This window comes from Prionailurus bengalensis, chromosome A2 (genome assembly GCF_016509475.1).
Source record: "Prionailurus bengalensis isolate Pbe53 chromosome A2, Fcat_Pben_1.1_paternal_pri, whole genome shotgun sequence".
Taxonomy (NCBI): domain Eukaryota; kingdom Metazoa; phylum Chordata; class Mammalia; order Carnivora; family Felidae; genus Prionailurus; species Prionailurus bengalensis.
In genome coordinates, this window is record NC_057348.1 from 143,940,106 (window position 1) to 143,962,839 (window position 22,734).

Genomic DNA, 22,734 nt, shown 5'->3' on the forward strand with positions numbered 1-22,734 from the left:
AAATTTGAAGGATGGACCCGTTGGAAGGGGGACACAGACCTCTGTTGAGCTGAGGTTTGTGTCTCTAAACTTGAAGGAGAAACACCACGGAGCTGGGACCCAGCTCTGCCAGGAGGGGCTGCCAGTTGATCGGTTCTGGAGAATGTGAGGAGGTGTGCTGAGACTTCTTCTGGGAGCGTTGGGAAAACTGTAAGCTGGAATCAGTTACCGCCACTGGAACAGACCACGATTGCTGAGAGGAGGAAGTGTGGCTCTGGAGTAGCCGACAGGAATAGGAAAGAGTTTGTCCCTTCTTCCTGTCCATTCTCCTGCTAACATCCCCTACTGGCAGAGCCTAACAGGGAACCAGCTGGCAAAGCAGAAACGTGCTTTGGCAGTTTTCCCATCTCAGCATCACAAAGTGGAATTTAAAAAAGGTTAGATTTAAAACTGAGTGACAGTAGGTTCGTAACTGGCACAAATAGTGCATCCAACTTCCTTAATCTCGATGAGCTTCCCGGGAGCTGGTGGCTTTGGGTGGGCATGCAGTACATGTTGAAATTAATTGACCTTTTCAGGTCTGTGGGGGATTGAGTGTGGAACCAGATGGGAGCGAAAAGCCTGTGGGTAATCTGTCAGTCTTGCCACCTCACTGGTATCGAGGCAGATGAAAGAGAGGAAGTAGTATGGGCTCTGGGGCCAGACAGCTCTTTTTTGGGATCTTCTGCCAGAGCAGACAACGTGTGTTGTCTTGGGCATGTTTTTCCTCTGGGTGTCTAACCTCTCGGTTGAGCAAAGCTAGTAATTCCAGTTTAATTGGTTGCTGTGGGGATTGGAAACGAGTTTTAAAGTACCAAGCACACAGTAGGCACTCACATCTTTGGGATGTTTATTTTTCTTTTTAACAAAGTGTTGTAGAAATTCTGGAGTGGAGCCAGCCCCTTGTGTTGGGGAGTGAAGTCAGAAGGTCAGCACTAGGAACCGCATGTGGTGGTCACAATGGGATGGTGATGTGATTGACATAAAAATGTTGTTAAATAGGCACGGTTAAAGTTTCATTTATCAATTTAGAGTGACATTACATAATACAGGAGCTTAAACTGCATTCTCAGTGACCAAGATTCCAGCCTCGATCCACGACACAAATGGCCATGGATGACAACTACTGTTGCAGACAGAGTGGGAGGCTCCCCACCCACACCCTCTTTTACCTGACTCTTCTGGGGATCTGGTCACTTGCCTGTTTGTTCATCAGGTGCAGATGGCTGGTACAGAATAACCTCAACCCCTTCCTGACTGTGTTAATTCCAGATTGGGTGAAACTACAGTCTCTTTCTTAGCAGCAGCCTCTAGAGGTCTGGATTCCATTTTGTCAAGGTCTCCTCCTGCGGTAGGGCAAGGTATAATGTCTACGTAAAGAAATTGCCTTGCCAGTTTGGGGCTGGACATGCATGTCTGTGCTGTTCATAGGGCTGGGAACTTGATTTGTCCGTATTTCTCCATGGTGGTAGTGGGTGATAAATGTTGTAGTTTTCTGATTGATGACAGGTAGACCAGAGAGTAAAAGAGAGTCATCTTCGTTCTGTAGGGTTAGAATGATATCTGTCCTGAAAAGTCACAGGCCTCATTTTAGTGAATGAAACCCAGACGGAGAGTACTTTGAATTTGGTGGATAAAATATGTGGCACTAGACCTGACAGCCTGATTTAGACCTTGGAGTGATGCAACTGGCAAGTCAGAAACTCTGTCTAAAGGGAGACCTTAAGCTGCTCACTTACATAATTCAGTCTGGGGTTTTGAAATGCACTGCAGTTTATTGCACAAATTTGACTGGAAATCTGGCTCAGTTGAAGGTTCCACTGGCACTAGCTAAATAATGGTGTCCTATCCAGCATCATTTTCCCTCTGTGTTGTTCCAGGAAGAAACTTTAATAATTATTTTTTAATATGGTGAAGAAGGAAAGGCATTCACAAAGAAACCTTTCTCTAACAAAAAATTATCTTCTGACTGGGCTTCCCTAATCGTGTGGTCTGTTACAGAGAAAATTGGTTTCCTATTGTAAGAGATTTATTTTCTTTTCCTCCTTTTCCTTCCTCCTCTTCTAGAACTGTGGGAGGGCTTGTGGCACATCACCGTGCTGGATGGGTTTCATCTGGCATGTAGCCTGTACTTTAAGTAACGGGGTTGTCTCTTCGGAGGGCATCGGCTCTCCATTTTTAGCCTGGGATGAAGGGTAAGAAATGTGGGAGAAGATTTCTCCATTACTAGAAAACATGATTTGGGGCCAACTGGTTAATTATGAGCTTCCAGTGAAAAGGAAAGCAGTTCCAGAAGGGAAGAGCCAGTTGTGATATACCGGTCCCTGCTGGTTTCCATTACCTCGCAGACCTCCAGGCCTGCTTTTGTCCTTGAAGATTCTTTCTCCCTGCTCCATTTTCCCTTCTGCCTTTAAACTCTGGTTTCTTATTTGCAGACGTTTTGTGTTCCTTCCATTGAAGGGGTTTCCCATGTTAACATTGATTCGTGTTTGTAATCGATCTTCAGAACTACTAGCTCAGTAGAAAGAGGCCCTGCTAGAGAGTCACTGATTATTTTTTATTTCCTCCCAGCTCCATTTGCTCATTTGAACAGCGCACAGAGTGTGTCATTCAGCATAACTTTGCACCTGTTAGGATTGTTGCACATCAGTCTCCAGAACACAGGAAGGGCCCTGCGGTCTTCCTGGGCCTTCTCTTTTCTTCTGTCTCAACCATCACAAAGCCCACCCCAGCACATGCCCTTGCCTAGGCTTAAGTTTAATCTCAAATGTATGAATTTGGGGCGGGACACTGGTGCTTTCGATTCCACATTAGGAAATCTGCTTTTATTTTGTAAGTTTACTATCATTTATTTTTGTGTTGAGCTGCCACACTTGATATTTTTAAAATATCAGTTCAGTTTTACTTAAATTCTGAATGGTACTGTAGGTGTGCTCTGATTTCTCGTAACCATTAGCTAATGATCAAGTGTATTCTTTTACCCACAAAGATTGTAAGTAATAGAATTCATTGTGTCACACATGCAGAGAGAACAGAAGAATGCTTTAAATTCTTAGCCAAGTCAAAAGAGGGCAGACTGATTTTGGATTTTGTATATTTGTTTTTTTCTAACATTACACGCTGCGAATTAGAGTATTACTTTTGCATTACTGCTTACGGAGAGCCTAGATTTTATATTTGTACAGTGAGATATCTAGCCTGGAACATTTTTAATCATTATTCAGTAATAGAATTTGTGGAGTATAGCATATTACTTGGTAATATTAGCCGGAAGGTAGAGACATTAGAAATAGCTCATATTCAAGTAGTGCTCTATGAGAGGCATTCATTCTGCTAACAACGGTATGAACCTACAGTGATATTGCCCTGCTCCCCCCCACCCTTTGTAAATTCACTTTGATATTTATTAACCAGTTCCATTTATTCCTATAATTGCAAGAACTGTAGGGGCGCCTGAGTGGCTCAGTCAGTTAAGTGTTCGACTTGGCTCAGGTCATGATCTCGCGGTTTGTGAGTTCAAGCCCCATGTCGGGCTCTGTGCTGACAGCTCAGAGCCTGGAGCCTGCTTCGGATTCTGTGTCTCTTCCTCTGTCTGCCCCTCCCATACTCATGCTCTGTCTCTGTCTCTCAATAATAAATAAACATTAAAAAAATTTTTTTAAATAAAAAATATTGTAAGAAGTGTAGTTTGAGTTTAAAAAAATAAATCTTTTATTCCCCCATTTTATTCTCTCAGCATGTTGAATTTTCTAGGAATATGGCACTATGCTAGGCACTTTCTGAGCAGTATAAAGATCTTTTTTCTCTTATAGCGATCTTCCCTCATGTGGTCTGGTAGGGAAGATAAGACCTATATGGAGTAATTAAATTACGGTAATACAAGGCAGAAAGTGATTAGTGCTGTAACTTTGGCTTATCTCTTCTGTCTCTTGACATTTTAACTCTTGTTAACATCCATGTTAGATGTTGTAAAACTTAACTCAGCTAAGTAGCTTTGCTTCTCTGTAGCACTGAAAGTATAGATTTGGTTTTCCCGTGGAATTTATATTACCTGAGATGTTCCTTGATTGTGAACTTAGAGTTGCTTCAATTTGTACTAATATATCTATCCCTTGTATGATTTTTACAGAGTTTTGAAATAATTTTGCCTGCTTTTCCCTCTTTTCACCTGCGTAATGCCAGGTAATTCTTAAATTGCTGATTCTTCAGAGGAAACTGAGGCAGATGAGCAGCCAGGAGCTGCTGGTGCCAGAATCATTGTTTAGAGCCCGGCTTTTTATTCTGTTGATCAGCAGCAAGCTGCTCACTTACTCTTGATCATTTCTTGCCATCAAATGCTTGAGGAATGTTTGAATTCAAGGTCCAGGGCAGCCCTTTCGTCTCTGACTTCAGGAATAGTGAACTTGAGCTTTGTTCTCTTCAAGGATCCGATGCCCTTTCTGTCTCATTATCCAAGTCTTATCAGCAGAATCCTCACTATTCCTCTAGGAAAGGTGGCACAGACGTAGTTCCCCCTTGGAGCAGACTTCTATTTTCAGAGCAGTTGGTGAGTGGGGGAAAAGATTTTGCCCTCTTACTTGTTGGAAGCCGTCCTTGTGCGAGGAGAAGATGACAGGGCAGGACTCCAGAGTCTTTTTTATTTTCAGTTTTCTTCCCGGGTCTGGGACCAGGTCTGCTGTGGGTTACACAGCTTCTTCCTTGTGAGCACTGGTGTTCTCACCTTGTGAGCACTGGTGTTGAGGTCTGTGAGGGGTAGTGCTGTTCCTTTATTTCACTCTCTCCTATGCCTGCAGAAGTATTTGTAGCTAAGTGAAGGGACCCCATATGGTTTGCCGCTTGGATAATGGTTTTGGAGCATCTTAGAGCCTTTACCGTATTTATTCTTAAAGTCTTGACAGGGTCTTGGGGGAAAAAAGGACCTGATATTTGGCCTCCCCCCGTACACCCTCCTTTCCCTCTCTCGGCCTTACTGCATCTGAGCAATAAATAGCAAGTACTTCTGAAAATGCTCCTAGTTGGCTAATGTAATTGAGTAGAAGAACAGTCTCCAGAGACGTTTTTCCCCCTTTCATGATGGTCTTGAAAATGGTACTTTAATTTGGGGATGTGCAAGTTCCTGTGGAACATAATCATATGCTATGCACTGCAGATGACGGGTGAGTCCCTTCAAGGACATGAGGCTGCCTAAATATGCTCTGCTTCTTTCCCTCTTTGGATACTGTGAAGCCGTTTTCCTGGCAGGTTGCCAGAAGACATTTGTAACTGGGCCTGTCTTGGGGAATTGTCACTTCCTCGCTTTTGCTGTCACCGTGGCTAGTCTAGGTCTAGACCACTGTGTGTCCGAGGACGGGGCAGACAGGAGAGAGGATATGCCTACTTTTGCTGTTCCCTGCCAAGGGGAAGGTTGGTTTTCTCTCTTGATTCTCAGATTCCACATTTGGTCTTCCTGTAGCAGACTTGAGGAATATTTGAAAATCTTGTTTTGCCACCATTACTAGAATGTTTCAAGTTGCCTTATCTGTTTAGAAGTTCAAGAAGTATATTGAGTTACCTCCAACTACATATACAGAGATACATCTGAATTCCCTAGTTATTTAGTTGTTTATTTTGTTTAGCCATTTGACATTAATCAAACACTTCAGTATTGCTTCTGACTTTTAAACCTTTAACCTCCCTTTACTTGCCATTGTTTTAAGTGGGGCTAGGTGCTCAAAATATATGTAGCAGCATTTCTCGAAAGTGTGGTCCACAGACCTTCTTGCTACTTTCTAAAAATACAGAATTAAGGAAATCACATACCAGCCTTACTGAATCACAATATCTGGTGTGGGCCTGGCAGTCTGCATGTTTACAAGCTCCCAGGGGAGACTTAGGCACACCAAAATGTGACAACCGCTGGTAGGTGGCGATTGCTTTTTGGAAGTAACAAGCCAAGAGTACAGTGTCCTGCCCACCAGCAGTAAGCATGGGTCTCTGAGATAGCTGGATCCACAGTCCTGGTTCTGCTGTTACCTGTTACAGGAGCTAGGAATGTTCCTGTTCCTTGCTGTAAAATTGGGATCCTGATCCTTGCCACCATCCAGGTAGCACTGCTGTCAGCATTCAGCCTGCTCGATAGGATTGTTATTATAGGTGTCATAGGGTGTCATTGTAGGGGAGGAAAGGTCCCTGTGTGGGTCTGAAAATAAAACTGACAAAGATAGATTATAAGGAGAAAGACATACAGATTTATTTAATGTAAGACTTATGTGACATGGAAGCTTTCATAAGGAGATAAAGATGCTAAGACACAGACCTGAGTATTTTTATGCTGGCTTCAGTGAAGAGTGGATTGCCCGGTAGAAATACGATGGGTGAAAGAATACGAGGGAAGTGTCAAGGCCTGTTGGTTTTGATTCTTCACAATGTCGTCTTTTCTTTGGAAATAAGGATGCTCTTTTCCTTCCCCCGAATACAGGAAGGCATCTCCCCCATGAGGTTTTATGACCTGTTGGAAGTGAGAAGAATAGGGATAAGTTCAAAATGACCTTCCTATTTCTATTGTTTTCTCATACTCCTTCTACTTGAACCCCGTCATTAACAATAGTATTTATTATTATACCTTAAATTCCGGTGGGTTTTTTTTTTTTAATGTTTATTTATTTTTGAGAGAGTCAGAGGGAGAGACAGAGCAGGGCAGGGGCAGAGAGAGAGACAGAGAATCCCAAGCAGGCTCTGCATTGTCAGCACAGAGCCCGATGTGGAGCTTGAACCCATGAGTTGTGAGAGCATGACCTGAGCCGAAAAGAAGAGTAGGACACTTAACCGACTGAGCTACCCACGTGCCCCCACATTCCAGTGTTTTTATACATGTTATTAGATCCTTAAACATGAGATCAGCAAGGTCAAATATGATTGTCAGAAAAATTAAGAAAAATTGAGGGTCCTATGAAAACAGTGGAACTTCAGGGGCATAATCATGGGGGTGAAAGTGTAGCCCTTCTAATCTTATACCTGTGAATTTTTATAATCACTTTTTTTTCTAATTTGATTTTCTAATTTCATTTTTTTTTTTTTTTTTTCTAATTTGATTTCTGTTGTTTACCATCCCCTCTTTGCCTCTTGGAGATATGTATGAAATGTATTGCCTTGTGAATTTAGGACTTAACTCAGACCGTGTCTCTTTAATAGACCCTATTTACCTTTGATTGGCAGGGTGAAATGGAGCTGATTAGGAATTAAACACCTTTTTTTCTATGAAACAACTCCTGGAGAAATGTTTGGATATACGAACTTTCTCTGTATGGTCCTTTAGGTAGAATGGTACAAACTCTCTTCCATTTGGCCAAGTTTTGAACCTTTCCCCAGGTGCCGACTGTCGCTTTCAAGTTAGCTGACCACGTTTATTAAAAATATGCTACTCTGTGTTAAGGACCGTAAAACAGTGGATATCCATGTGGATTCTGTCTCCTGGCTGCCAAGGGAATTGAAAGGTTCTTGATTGTAAATATGCCCAGGGCATGTGGTAATGTTCCTATGTTCAGTCTATAATTCAAATGGAAATAGGAGCCTCTGTTTATCAAAATGCATGTGTGTCAGGGCAGCTGGGACTGGCCATTACTTACTGTTGGAAATTTTATCCATTTTAATCTGATCGTGTCTGTTCTTCTTTTAGTTCAACGGTCATTTTTTAAAAATCTTCATAGAGTACAGTTCTGCTTGGCTACTTTAATTAATATTATTATAGTTCAGGTCTCCTATTAAAAACAAAAATCAAACTTCTTTTTGACCCTGGTTACTTGAGAGCGCATTTGTAGTTAAATTTTTCCCTTCTGTCTCATGGAAGGATATATCTATGAACTTTTTTTGTTTTTGAGGGACAAAATGGAATTTAATTCATTTTTTATGAGGAAAAGAATGGCTGTTTGTTTCATATTTTATTCCTGTGCAGTAAAGTATTCCCTGAGCAACCTTGTTGACCAAACAAGGTTTAGGGTTTGCTATCCCTAAACATTTTTTGCTTAAGAAACATTCCAACATTGTTGAATAATCTAGTAGGCATTCCTTTCTCGGCCTTGGTATTATACCACATGTGCTTCAGGCCCTCTTTTTTTTTCTTTTTTTCTTTTTCTTTTTCTGTTTCTGTTTCTTTCTCTTTCTCTTTTAAAGACAGAAAACCTCACAGAGATAGTTGGAAGTGCCATGTACTCATTCTCAAACCCATTCTTTCCCTCTGTTCCTTTTTTTTTCCACTGCCCATCTCACATCAGTAACCACTGTCTTTGATTTCTTTGCATTTTATACTTTTGTTGCTTATATGCCTCTATGTTGCTTGCGTGTGGTTTTAGTCAGTATTTAAGTGGGATTTTACTGTAGCATTCTACAACTTGCTTTTCCTACTCAATATTTTTTGAAATTTGCTCATTTGTTGGGTTGCTTTAATTTAGCATAACAGCTCTGTAGTATTTGACTCTGGGGTCGTACCATAAACATTGTTACTGTGAGTGTTGTTATATTTGCTTGCACATATGAGACTTTTCTACGGTATATACCCACCTCTAAGTAGAATTTCCTAATTATAGAGGTGCATATCTTCAACTTTAACCGAATGATGACAAGTAGCACCATGTCAAGATGCCATAGTATTTGAGCCATTTTTTACTCCCCATCTGTGGTTAACAGGGCATTTGCATTTCCCCACGTTCTCACCTTAAAATTTTTGCCAATGTAGTGGATCATAATTTACTTAATTTCCTTGATGATTAATTAAAAATTACTTTTTTCATATATTTAGTGTCCAGTTGGAGTTTTTTCGTGAAATGCCTGTTTATACCTTTTGTCAGTTCTCCTGTTGGATTGTTTCTCTTTTTTTCTTATTGAGTTGTTACAATTCTTACTTTCTTTACAGAGCAAATCGGAGTAATCAGAATATCCAGTGATTCTTACACCACATCTGCCGACCTGACAGTATTTGCATGCACACACCTGAGCTGAATTACGGTGTAAAGAAAGCCGCTCCCACCTTACCTATTCAAGGACATTGCTTTGGAAGTTCTGTCCTCTCTCTTCTACGTTGTCAGGTTTTTGCTCTCTGCTGGACCATTGCCTGTCTTTTCTCTTATCGAAAATGGAAAACGGAAGTACTTTCTCTTTGCCCTGCCTCCTCTGCCAGCTGCCACGTAATCCCTTCAGACTCCTTTGTGGCACAGCTTTCAAAAGCATTGCATGTGCTTGCTTTTTCCAGTCCTTCACTTCCCATTCCTGGTTCCAGTCAGCCTTCTGCCCCCGCTGCTCACCCAGAACTCTTCTTGTCCAGTTACTGATGGATGACCTCTACTTAGCTTAATGCATCATGCAAATCTTAGTGTCGCCCCCGCCCTGGTTTGCTGCACTTGACACCATTGGTCATTTCCTCCTTCTCGATTCACGTTCTTTTTCTGGCTTCTAGGGCCTAATGCTCCGGTAGTGTCCTCCTACCTAGCTCACTGAGTGCTCCTTCTCACTCTCCTTTTACAAATTCCTCTCTTAGCCCTTTTTAATGTTATAATGTCTCAAGGCTCAGTCCTCAAGTCCTTTTCAGACTCATAGCTTTAAACACCACCTATGTGCCAGTCACTCCCAAATCTGTACCTTCAGTTCAGAGCTTTCCTCCCAACTCCACCCTTGTCTATCCAGCCTGTAGACTTGGAAGTCTAGCATGTTAGGAACTAAACTCCTGATCATCTCCTCTGATGACCCCACCCGTTTTTCCTTTTGCTCACCTCAAAACCCTTGAAGTCATCCTTGGCTCCTCCCTTTCACACCTCTCATGCCTTCTGTCAGAATATTTCCCGATTCTGATCCCTTCTTACCTCCTTCACTGCTCCCTCCTTGATGTAATCTACCAGCATTTGCTGCCCAGATTACTGTCCTAGTCTCCTAATGGATCTCTTTTTGCTTTACCCTTTTCTTGCTGTAGTGTCTGTTATCAACAAAGTGGTCAGAGTAACCTTTACTGATGTTAAGTCAGATGTGTGTCTTCAACTCCGATTGCTCTCCCCTTGTGCATGCTGCCATAGCTGCAGTGGTGTCTTCGCTGTTCCTTGAACCCACTCAGGGTCTTGGCTTTGGCTGTTTTCCCCGTCTTTCTCCAGATGGCTCAACCCCATACCTTCTTCGAGGCTTTGTTTTTAACAGACCCTGATCACATTACAACTGTGGCTCTGCACTCCAGCTCGCTCTCATCCTGCTCTGCTTTTTCTATATCTGTTTCAGTTATCAGCTACTAAGTGTTTGTGCTTTGGCCTGTCACTTTGTTCATGAAGTCTTTTCACTAAGGAACTGCTTTAATTTTAGTGGAACCACATTTATTAGTTGTTGTTGTTGTTGTTGTTGTTTGCCTCATGGTTCCTCCCCCCACCCCCTTATTTTAAAGTTTATTCACTTATTTTTGAGAGTATATGAGAGGGAGCGAGAGAATCCCAAGGAGACTCTATACCCAGCTCAGTGTGGATCCCGATACGGGGCTCGATGCCATGACTGGGAGATCACGACCTGAGCCTAAATCAAGAGTCAACTGACTGAGCCACCTAGGTGCCCTGGTTTGTATTTTTTCAGGTCTTGTTTAAGAAATCCTGGAGCATCCCTAGGGGTATTAGATATTTGAGCTACAGGATGAGCTAGATAAAATTTGGTTTCAGGTTGAGGCCCAAAACTAGGGGGTTGAATATAAGGCCTTGATTGGAGGTCTCTTTCATTCCCTCTAAGTTAGCATTGAACGACGTTTTGGCAATAAGCCAAACAACTCCTGTAAAAATGCCAGGTGTGTCTTTAGATGCTAAGATTTGGGTGTTGGGCCTCCCTTTCCAAACCAGTGAGAGGTATAGATAAAGTTATCTCTAATGTAGGAGTCATTTCAGGGTCTATATGTACCATGTCCTTTCTCAGGATGAACAGTGATTACAGTACATACTGGTTTGTGTATTATCTGTCCACCAGAGAAAGCAAGAATTCTCTTCTATTTTTATTTTTTTAAAAATATTTCTGTGTAAATTAGATTCTAAACTAGACAGTCCTTTTTATCAGGCAAGATTCTGCTAAAGTCCTGTTTTCTCAGAATACATTCCATACCTCAATTGCCTCCTAGAGATTTCAGAGGCTTTTATGTACCTGGTAATTTGGAGGAATTGCTTTTATTTTGTGGTTTCCTAGGGACTTCTAATATCTCTCTTGTAAGATGTTTGCAGATGTCAATAGCTACTAGCTCTGAAGGGTTAGAGTAACAAGATCATTCTATTTTCACTTCTGATACCTTGTTTTCTGCTTGTGCTATTAGTTCTTTCCCAGCTTCATGAGAGACATGTAATCAGACTCTGAAGTTGACCGTTTTTTGATTGGGATATTTGTTGGTATAGTATTTACTTTTCCTTCATTCTTTGAGAGCATTTTGTCTTGGGTCAGTCCTGTTGAGTCTTTCTTATTCAGACAGCCATTTTCTTTCCTTTCCTTTCCTTTCCTTTCCTTTCCTTTCCTTTCCTTTTTCCTTTTTCCTTTCCTTTTTCCTTTCCTTTTTCCTTTCCTTTTTCCTTTCCTTTTTCCTTTCCTTTTTCCTTTCCTTTTTCCTTTCCTTTTTCCTTTCCTTTTTCCTTTCCTTTTTCCTTTCCTTTTTCCTTTCCTTTTTCCTTTCCTTTTTCCTTTCCTTTCCTTTCCTTTCCTTTCCTTTCCTTTCCTTGCTTTTCTTTCAATGTTTGTGTATTTATTTTGAGAGCAAGAGAGGGAGAGTGAGACCATGAGCAGGGAAAGTGGGGAGAGAGAAAGAGAAAGAGAGAGAGAAACTCAAGCAGGCCCCACGCTGTCAGCGCAGAGCCCTGATTGATCTCCTGAACCATGAGATCATGACCTGAGTCAAAATCAAAGAGTTGGATGCTTAACCGACTGAGCCACCCAGGCGTCCCCAGACAGCCATTTTCATTCATTTAGGTGTACCTCATCTCGTGACCTTCATCTGAATTCTTGATAAAACCATATCTCTTAGCTTTTGTTCATTGTTTTGGAGTTCCAATCAAGTGATACTGTGATCTCTTTGGTGTTTCAGAAAAAGTAGAGTAAGGTTCATACATTCAGGTTCTGTGACAGATCATGAGACTATGCAAGGTAAATGTCCATACTTTGTTGAGTTCACTTTTTAAAATACTGTTCACTTAGGCTTGTGTAATTATACAGCTACTCTCTGTAAATAGGTTGTCCTCTATTGTGTGGTAAATATGAATATGCTGGCACTTCTTTATTCCCGGGGGCTTATTTTGATAACCATTGATTTTGTCTGTATGAAAAATCCTGTTCATTATTGGCACCTAGAATCTTCTGTCTAGCCGGCATTCTTTCTGTATCGAGTGTCATCATAAGCTCTGTTTTATGGCTTATATATTATACTTGGCATCTTCGTCGTGACTCAGAATTTTGATTGGACTGCCTGGATATTTATAAAATATCCGTAACCCTGTATATCTGCCCTGTATTACCCAGAACTCCCTCTACCTGGGCAACTCTCATGTATTCCATTTCCCCTTTTCTTTTTCCTGTAAGAAAAAGTTCAGTTCGGTGTTACTGTTTCTTTAAAGATTTTCATATTTATTCAGGGCCATACCTCACTTATTAGGCAGTGGTCGTGACACCCCAGGGCTTTGGTCAGGGTATGGCCATCGATGTTCCTGTTAAGAGCATGTGGAGGCTCACACATCCAAGAAGGAATAGAAACTTGGGTTCATTTCTGAACGTGCCTCCTTAACTTCCAAGAAGAGTACCATAATGCTGCTGCTGCCTTTTGGTCACTGTTGTTTGAACCAGAAGAATTAGAAGGCAGTTAGATGACGAATGTGAAGCTCACACTCAAATTATGTGTATTCTCATAAGAGGTTTATCATGGCGATATCAATGAATTGAAATGTTTAAATAACGTGTTCTGGACACCAAAGCTTGATCAGGGTCTAAGAGGAAACACCTATTTCAGTTCCCTTGACCTCAATCTTATCATTAGGATTAGTTTAAATATGGGGTATTAAAATGATAAAGATTTTTTATTTAGGAGGAGTTGGCTATTTATGAGAAGAAATAATTTGAATGCTTCTTTGAGTGTGGAATGGATTATAAAGAGATCTTGTTTTGTCAGAGGTGTAATAGATGGTAAAGGTAAGGCCGGGTGAGCTAACTGTACAGGATGGTAAGCAACAGCACACCTCTGGGTCAGGAGTTCGTCCTTGATTTTCTTCTTTATTTGTGAATTTTCCCTCCAGCGTTAATGGTCCAGGAGATTCTGAAATCTGTACATAGTCTTCTTCTAGCTTGGTTGCGTTTTGTGTGTTGTGTGTATGTGTATCTCTCTCTCTCTCTCTCTCTCTATATATATATATATATATATATATATATGTCATTTTTCATATTTCTTTTGTATTTAGTTCATCCAGCCATTACTTGAGTATGAGGGGAGGTACTGTACTTGGCTCTAGGGTCACAGAATAACAGAAGTAGATGGGATTTCTGTTCTTTTGGAACTTCGGGGTTAGCTGGGGAGAGACATTAAAGTAATCATAGCAAGTGATCTAGCTAGCATCTCCCTGTTTCTTTTAACATCCTCCACCCCTCCATTCTCCCCATCAAAAGGCAAACTTTTCTAGACTCCATGTATGTGTCACCATGAGTTAGAATATTGGATTCTTTATCTGCTCTATCCATTCTGTTAATTCATTTCTTAAAATGCTTCTCATATCTCTTCAGTTTCCTACCCATTCCCTCTTCTGTCAAGTTCCTCTAGAACTTTCTCTCATATTCCCCAAGTTCTATGCTTAGAATAGTAACCCTTTTGGGGAGAAGTCTGGGGCCTGTGAGATAATGAAAGAATTGTGTATGTCGATATTCATGCATGTGAGTGTTGTGTTGAAATACTATTTATTCCTGCCTCCTTTAGCTTGTTCTATTTTTTAAACTCTAATTTTCTTCCTAGTTTTTTCTTACCCTGTAAACTCACATTAATTCAGTGAAACCTTGTCACCTTGTCAGTGAAACATTTCCTGATTACTTCTTTCTTTCCACTTCCCTGAACTCTGATAGCACTTAGTCCCTAGTCTATATCACAGTTTAGCACTTACTCAAAACTGCTTTGTGTTGCCATTTCGTATCTTTTCTTGTGTTACTCTGTTAGGTTGCAAATATTTTGAATCTAGGATTATAACCTGTATTTACAGAGAGCTTTGTATGGGTCTGTTGGTTGGTAGGTGCTTAATAACGGCTTACAGAATAATGGAACTAGATTCATAGTGTATCTATGAATATTTGGAGGGCCCTAATACTTACTGAGCTTCTTCTGTACCACAGTTAATACAGGTGATGACCACTTAGGTTGTTTCCAGGTTGGGTAACTATAAACATTCCATTAGTTATTATTTATTTATTAAAAAAATTTTTTTTAATGTTTATTTATTTTTGAGAGACAGAGTGTGAGCAGGGGAGGGGCAGAGAGAGAGAGAGAGAGAGAAAGAGAGAGAGAGAGAGGGAGGGAGGGAGGGAGGGAGGGAGAGGGAGACACAGAATCCAAAGCAGGCTCCAAGCTCTGAGGTGTCAACACAGAGCCCCACGCGGGGCTAGAACTCATGGACCACAAGATCATGACCTGAGCTGAAGTCAGACGCTTAACCTGCTGAGTCACCTAGGAGCCCCTCCATTAGTTATTTTTGAGTCTATCATATGAAAAAGATAATCTTATTCCCTATAAAACACTTCATCCAAATATTTATTAATTATTTACGGTGTATCTAGCACTTAGTATCTGTGATATGAGGAGGCAGTATATTTCCAACGTAGCATATTTCAGATGTATTTCATTGTCTGGTTTTATTGGCTGTGTTCATTTGCCTGTTTTTTGTTTTTTGTTTTTCATTCCTGATGTGATACTTTGTTTTTCTTTTAGGATAAGAACAAGAAACTACGTCCCCTATATGACATCCCCTACATGTTTGAAGCTCGGGAATTTCTTCGAAAGAAGCTTATTGGGAAAAAGGTAAAGGATGACAGAAACATATTTGCAAATTGTTGGGGATCATCGTAAGCTGGGCCCTCGTCATGGAATCCCAGAGACGTGCAGATGACACTCGTCCACCAAGTCAAGTGGAATTACTTTCGATACGAAGAGGGGCGTGTCTGTGTATCGGGAAGTGGTATCCCATGGGAGAAATTGAAAATTGGGGCCCTGACCACAGTGTGATTGCCAAAGCCCTCACAGCATGCTCTTTCCAGGGTCCAGGCTCAATTCCAGTTTCAATAATTGCATATTGCCCTGAGCTTCATTTACTTGGCTCTCTCATTCCCTTCAGCCACCTCCATTAAAAGTCGGTGCTGTGGGATATGCTATTGAAGGAAAGTTTCCTATTTTTTTCTGCCTCCCTTACTTCTGAGGGATAGGTTGGCTGTTGAGAAGAGGGGCTCTCCTGGATTGGGAGCGTGCTTCCTGAAGTGAACTGTGGGGCATATGCCTCCTCCACTTCTTCGGCTTTTGTCATATTTCCTGGAGCTTCTGCTGCAAGTGTGAGGGGAGCCTTGTGTGGTTTCCCAGGAGTTCCTGCGAAGCCTTTGGTGCAGCACATTGACTTTCTAGTCTAGTGCAACAGCTCAGAGACCCTAAGAGTGCATTTCCTTGTGTTCTTAGAGCATAATTATGACCAGCTGCAGAACTTGCCATTCTGGGAGGCTGAGAGTGAGCCTCTGAGCATTCCCTTATTTTCCCTGCCCTCCCCACCGTCAATATTCTGGGCAGGTGTCTGTGTCCTTGATGAACAAAGGAAATGAATGGCGTCGTTCCTTTGATGGCAATTGATGGAAATCTGTTCAAGGAGAGACTGTGATTTGTCTTTTCTGTACTTTGCTTCAGTGAGGGTTGTTCTGGAAAATACCTTGTTTTGGGTTGATTTTTCCTATATCTTCAGAAAGATAAGGCCATTCTGCTGTATATCTGGCCTTAACACATTAATGCCACATTAGCATTCTTTACCTAAATGCAGATTTTTAATGATGTGACAGGTTTGATAAGGCTCTGGCTTTTGAACCAATGCCAAAGTAGTCTTTCATAAACATAAGCAATTTTTATTGTATACCATAGTCACTAGAAATATAAATTATAACAAAGAGATTTTGAAGTTGGCACGAGATGAAATTGCTAATTTTGAAACAGAAACTAAACTGGATTTCCTAAAACGAACGTTAAATCTCCTCAGGTTCCTCCAGAGAATAGGCTCATTTGTCATTGTATAAAACTTGACAGAATGCTGTATTCATTCATGAAGTGTAGTGCGAATGATGGCTTTAAGCCTCTTTCAATTTCTAGATCTCCTGTTATCTGATCTAATGTCGACATCTCTATTTCACCAAGTGTATATCCTATCATTCATTTACTGGCTCATAAACAATAGCATAGAGGCAAACAAGGAATTCCCTCAAAAGTGTGGATTTCTATTGAAATCCATCCAAAATCACCTCGAAAGGAGTGGTGGCGCATATTTGATTCCTGTGCAGCTGTTTGCGTGGCGTGTGTTCTGACATCCACCTGGTTTCTTTAATAGTGCCCTTGCCTGATTCTGTTTCATCCGTGGGAGCATCGATCACAGCTATTGCAGCCAATGCTGAGTGGTCCTAGAAGGTTAGCCCAAGGTTCTGCTCTCAGAACCTGTCCAGGCCTCTGTAAAAACCTCTGTCTGTGGATAGAAGGACTGACCTCAAGTGTCAGATATGATGGCAATTCTTAAGCAATTAGGTTCCTTCTTGGTGGGAGAAGCGTTGTTTACTGGTTCTTCTGCATAAGAGTGATTGGATTCTATTTGTGCTGAGCCCAAGTTTTGTCCCCCACGGTGACATTGTATAAATGATGAATACCGTATCCCTGCGTGGGGAGTAGGATGCCGCTCAGCTCTGCTGGGCCGGAACATTCCTGATGCAAACTGCTTTTCCTGACTCACCACCTGAAACCACTTGCCTGTCTTCTGGGCCCATCAGTTGCGACAGCGAACACCCATGTTTACTCTCGAGTCTGGGAGCAGGCAGGGCAGTTGCTGCCTCAGGGGGGTGGCTAGCACATCATTGCACATTTCTGCCAATTCCCTTCAGACCTCTGCAGCTGTTCAGCATGGCACATGGTGATTAAGAGGCACCGAGAGGGAGCATGTGTGCCTATGTGCCTCTGTGCACGAAAGCTGATTAGGGCAGCCTGTCACAGCTTAAGCAAGATAATGGAGGTAAAATCATCTTTTCTGCCCAGACTATTATTTGACCATCCCAGAGAGTCTATAATATGACAGTTTTGAGGAGTTTCTAGAATGTAGAGAAATAAGATTGAAAGTAAACTGCTGAGGTGCTTTGTTGGGTTCAGTGGTCTCCATTTCAGTTATGGAAATTCACTTCAATTCATTCCCAAGGTGTAATTCTGGCTAAGTGCCTTAATTAATGGAACCACGCACCTCTCTGAGCCTTGGTTTCATCACTTGTGAACGAGGAATATTATTTGCCTTCCCCTGTCTCGTGGGATTGTTACCAGAATCTAGGATATTAGCCTTTCATATTTTTCCAGATGCCAGTCTGTTGTGGTGTTGTGTTTAATAATGCTGCTTCTTATAGAATCTAGCACAGCCTCCCCTTTTCAGTTATCAATTTTTTTTTAACTGGCTCTGAGGTCAAGAGATGTGAATCAGTGTGCAACTAATTTGACTGCCATCAGCCCATTGCACAGATTTTTCTTTTTAGATTATCTCTCTTTTTTAAAATTTATTATTATTATTTTAAACATTTATTTATTATTCAGAGACAGAGAATGAGCATGGGAGGGTCAGAGAGAGGGGGAGACACAGAATCCGAAGCAGGCTCCAGGCTCTGAGCTGTCAGCACAGAGCCCGACGTGGGGCTCGAACTCACAAACCACGAGATCATGACCTGAGCCAAAGTCGGACGCTTAACTGACTGAGCCACCCAGGCGCCCCCAGCCCATTGCACAGCTTTGAGTAGTATTGGTTGGATGTGGTGTCAAGTTTCCAGCTTCCACAAAATGATTGCCTGCTCGGGCATTTGTGTATGTGTAAAGTGTGTATGTGTTGTGTAAAGTGTATGTTTGTGTGTGTGTTCTCTGGATGAGAGAGACGTAGAAGGATACGTGTGTATCTTGGAAGTGTTTCAGAAGCTGTCTGACTTGCCATACTGCCTGGTAGAATTCCCTCCCCATCCTCTGTTTACCATCTGCCATCTGTGCTTTCACTGAAATCTTGACTAAGGAATATGCATGGTGAAGAACTGTCTTGTTACTTTCTTCTGGGGTTCTTCATGGCCCCAATATAGTGGAGAAATGGAATCCATGGTAACTTCCACACGTCTTTCAGTTTTGTGGTGTGATATCCTAGGTGTGTATAAGATGGTGAGAATGATGTCCTCCAAAAATAACCAGGGCTGCAGCCTTCTTCTAGCAGCGGGAGCAGTGTCTTTCTGTGCATATATATTTTTCTTCCTTAGAGAAGGTCAGTCTGTTGAAAGGAAGAGTGTGGGTGCCTAAGTCATTTTGTTCTCAGTGGAAGAAGGTAATGGTAACTGGGATCTTCACTGGGAATTTTCTCCCAGCTACCTCATAGAATCTCGAAAGTAGAATCTCAAAATATTTTAAGTCTATGTAATACAGCATTTACAGATGACTTTTAAATCACTGTAACTCCTGTCCCTTAATTGCACAGTTTCCATCACCATGGGAACTGTTGCATTCAGACTTGTAACTTGTTTGGACAGTTGAGGGGTCAAAAATGGTCAGGTGGAAGAGATGGAATCGCAAGAATCAAGAGTGCATGGAAGCTTCGGCCCTGGGATTATATGCTCAGTCCAGGCTCTCCTATCTCCACTGAAAATTGAGCATTTTTCTTGATAAATGCAGACACTTGGAAAGTTACTGGGATATAAATAATACCAGGAGTTATTTCAAATTCATATTGCTTTAGATGATTCTTCTCTTTTGGAAAGTTTGTACTTTTCTTCCTGAAGTTCGTACTTTTGGGGGCATGGAACTCCTTGGGGTAGATGGAAACGATCTTCATGTGCAGCAGACTCACAAATCCGTCATGTCCAAAACCAAAGTTGTGATATCCTGTCAGAAAATTGGGGCTCCTCCCGTGTTCTGGAAGTCATGCCTCTCTGTTGCTGTTGGAGACATCTTTGACACCCTCTCTTCCTTAACCCCCTTATTCCAGTCCCTCACCAACTCCTGCTGTGTAGATATGTGCATTTCCTCTTCCTTCCATTGTATTGCTGCTGTCTTGTCTTAGATCTCCTCTCACTGAGGCTCCTGGAACTTTTTTAGTGCTTTTCCCATAGCCACTCTTTCCCATTGCAGTCCATTCTCCACCTGCAGCTACTGGGAGCTTCACCAATGACAGTAACATTGTGCTCTGCCATTGCCTAAGGCTTTGGCTTCTCATTGCTTCCTTTGGCTTACTAGGTCCTGCATAATGTGGTTCCATCCTGCTTCCCAGAAAGAAGCTCCTACCCTTTTTCTTATCTACCTCCTGGCCCCCTTTCTGGCATTCCATTAGGTTTCTGAACTACATTATGCTCCCTCTCACTTCAGGGCTTTTGCACTTGGAATTTGTTCCGTTCGGGATACCCACTTTGTTCTCCTTTCCCCTTCCTTATGAATCTCACAATTATCCTTCAGATTTAATTTAAACTTGACTTTGTGGAAAAAGTCGACCCCCCTTTTCTAATATTTTCTTCCCAGTTTTTCACATCTTAATGTATTTGAGAGATTCTCTGTTACTATCTCTCTCTTGTTAGATTCATTATATTAGGCCAACTGGGGCCCACATCTGTTTTGCTCAGTACATGCAGTTTATGATGCACAGTAGGTGCTCAATAAATTTCTTCCAAATTAATTAACTTTAGGGGAAAATGGGGGCAATGGGATGAAGGCTGTGTGGATCCAGATATGAATATATTAAGGGTGGTAGGAACTGGCCCTACCTGATTTGCCTAGGGTTAGCCAGATGTGGAAGACGTGGCACGAGATTATCTCTTCGTGTCAGGACTCTTGAGTCAACCTGGAAATGGTTGATACTACATATAAATGATCTTCCCTCTATTTCTGGGTTAATGTGCTTTGAGAACCAGTTGGTGACCCAACTACTGTTAATAGCCTTATTTCCTTAGGATGCCAACTATAGATGAAGATGTGGCTTGTTCGCAATTTGGTGAATACTTAACGTATGATTTTCATGCCGTTCCAATTTGTACTGTGAACTAGACAGACTTCTTGGGACACTTTACATAACGCTCATTCAAGCTTAACAGGGTCAGAGCTGTCATTCATTGTCCTTTGTGGTAAGCACTGAGTATTTAATTTTACTTAATTTACTTAATTTTACTCCATCCCAAGATGTATCATTCCTGTTTTTACAGGTAAAGAAACTAAAGCTCATAGAAATTAAGTGTTTTATCTAGGTGTCTATGCATTTCATTGCTGTGCTAAATTAAAGGTCTAGAAAGGCCCACCACCATGTTGTGTTACTGAATAATGTAGATACATAGGGTCATGGTCCTCTTTGGGATAACATCAGTTCTTGTATATAACACATACCTGGCATACTACAAGAAGTTGATTTCTGTAGCTGTAGGATCCTAGTCTACAGATCTCAGCAGGTGATAAGAGCACCATAGATCAGCCCTTTGAATGCCTTCAGCCCTCTAGACATGATCTCATTAGTCTTTGAGATGTCCCTGTGAAGTGATGTTTCATCAAATTGTTCTTTGGAGAAACCTATGTCAGATTACATGTTCTTCTGCTAGTTACACAGACAATGTGAGGTCATAGGTAACATTGCTAAGCCAATGTTGAGGCTTGATTTCCTTTTCTGTTTGATCTCTTGGCATAGGTGTGACTTGGGAGCATCTGGGAGAAAGGAAAGGTCAGGTTGCTTTTTCATCTTGGCCCAAAGCCAGGGAGTAGTTGAGGCGCACTCAGTGCTCCTTCCCCTGTGCAAGGACAGATCTCTGAAGGTACCTGGAGGAACATTCCTTAGCAGAAGCAGTTTTTCACTCAACTTTTGGAAGGTCTTCAAGGACCTGGAGCTTTCTTGAGGAGCAACTCCTTCACTCCTTGCTTGTTATTTAACAGGGCCATCCTTTTCCTTAAAAACACTTCTAAGTTCTGTCTTTTGCAGTGTGTTACTTAATCAGCTGTGTTGAGTGCAAAGCTGGAAGTCAGCGGATTTTTGTTCTTAATTACCTGCGATGTATTTTAGTTTGGTTTTTATAAACATTTCCTTTGTCATCTCCTCATTTTCCACTTCGTATTAATTTGATTCACTCATGATATGGAAAAGTCCTTTACATTAGTGATCAAAACAGGCCCTGAGGTTGTGAATGAGTTGTGATTTAAATTGACAGGTTTATACGAGGTTGCTTGTCCTTGCCTTCTCTGGGCCAGCTGTTACCATCAATGTGGCTGTAAATTTTTTGAATAAATGACTGTAGATATTCACCAAATCCAGAGATGACTTGAATGACTTATAATTTCTGACTGCTTTTTTCTAGTAAGACTTCTCCCACTTAGACATGAAGGCAATGTGTCAGGATGCATTGGAGACCAAGGGTCATCTACATGCCCTTTACCTTATGGACTTTGGGAATGACGTTAGCTCACTTATCTAGTGAAAGTAATTAACAAAACTGTAGAGTTGTCTGTTTCTGAAAATTTGGCCGTTCTCGGCAAGGTAGCTTTCTACCTGCTGCCACCTAAATGCCTTTTGAGTAATGAGTTATTGAATGTTTTATGTGCAGCTTTTGAAAAGTACCTCTGCGCTTTCAGGGCCGTCAGGGTGTGTAGCTGAGCACATTGCTTCTTGGTGAAAGTGTGGTATTTGTATGAGGTATATTGTAATATCCTCTTCAAAAAGCATCTGTCTCTAAGTTAAATGAAAAAAACTAAAACCTTCAACTGCATTCCTGGAAATTTCTGTATGCTCACCTGTGGGAAATGATTCACTAGCTACCAGAATCCTCGAGATTCTCTGATCTGGGTAATACTCTTACGTTGTTCTGCTTATTATTAAAGACTCTTCCCTGGACTCCCAAGTTGCTCACAGTTTTCTGGTGAAAGTTCTTCTGTTTAGAACATGATTTGTGGTCAGTCTCTCTTAAGCCACCCACTCCAGATCTTTTTGGCTAGGTTTCTGAAATGTCGTCCTTGGGGCTGGAACTTTCCATGCTTATTCTCTGCAAACTAGGATTTTATTTTAGGGGGAGATTTGTGCTGAATCAGCTCAGCTGTGTTTGGGGGTAGGGAGAGGACAGCCTTTTTTTCCCTCTTTAAAAATAACCCTTATGTGCCAAAAACCTTACAAAATGTGCTGAATTGCAAATCTTCGAACGTTCTATACCTCCTGGTTTACAGAGACTAGATTCTTTTGCACTTGCGCTCTGTGACAGTGTACAGAATGTCTCATGTTGTAGACGAGTGTAAAGTGGGATGGGGTATAGATGTACTCAACTGGAAAAGAAACTCGACTCTTGCTATCTTTCTCAATATTATTTTCTCCAATAGTTTCATCTTAAAAGGACCTATAGAGAGACAGTGCATGTAACTTTTCTAATAACAAAAAATTCTTGAAGAAAACATCCTGTACGTGTTTGCAAAATAATACATCATTGAGAATCGGTGAATTCCATTTTTAAGCACTGACTTTCCAGGGTTTC

The 22,734-nt window shown here is 41.4% G+C and overlaps 1 protein-coding gene across 1 annotated transcript in view; it reads left to right on the forward strand.

The window, feature by feature from the left end:
- SND1 (staphylococcal nuclease and tudor domain containing 1) overlaps window positions 1–22,734 on the forward strand; it is a 421,931-nt gene that overhangs the window by 136,845 nt on the left and 262,352 nt on the right. Inside the window, exon 11 of the mRNA XM_043589426.1 lies at window positions 14,939–15,028. Coding sequence (XP_043445361.1) covers window positions 14,939–15,028 — 90 coding nt within the window. The remainder of the gene's footprint in view (window positions 1–14,938; window positions 15,029–22,734) is intronic.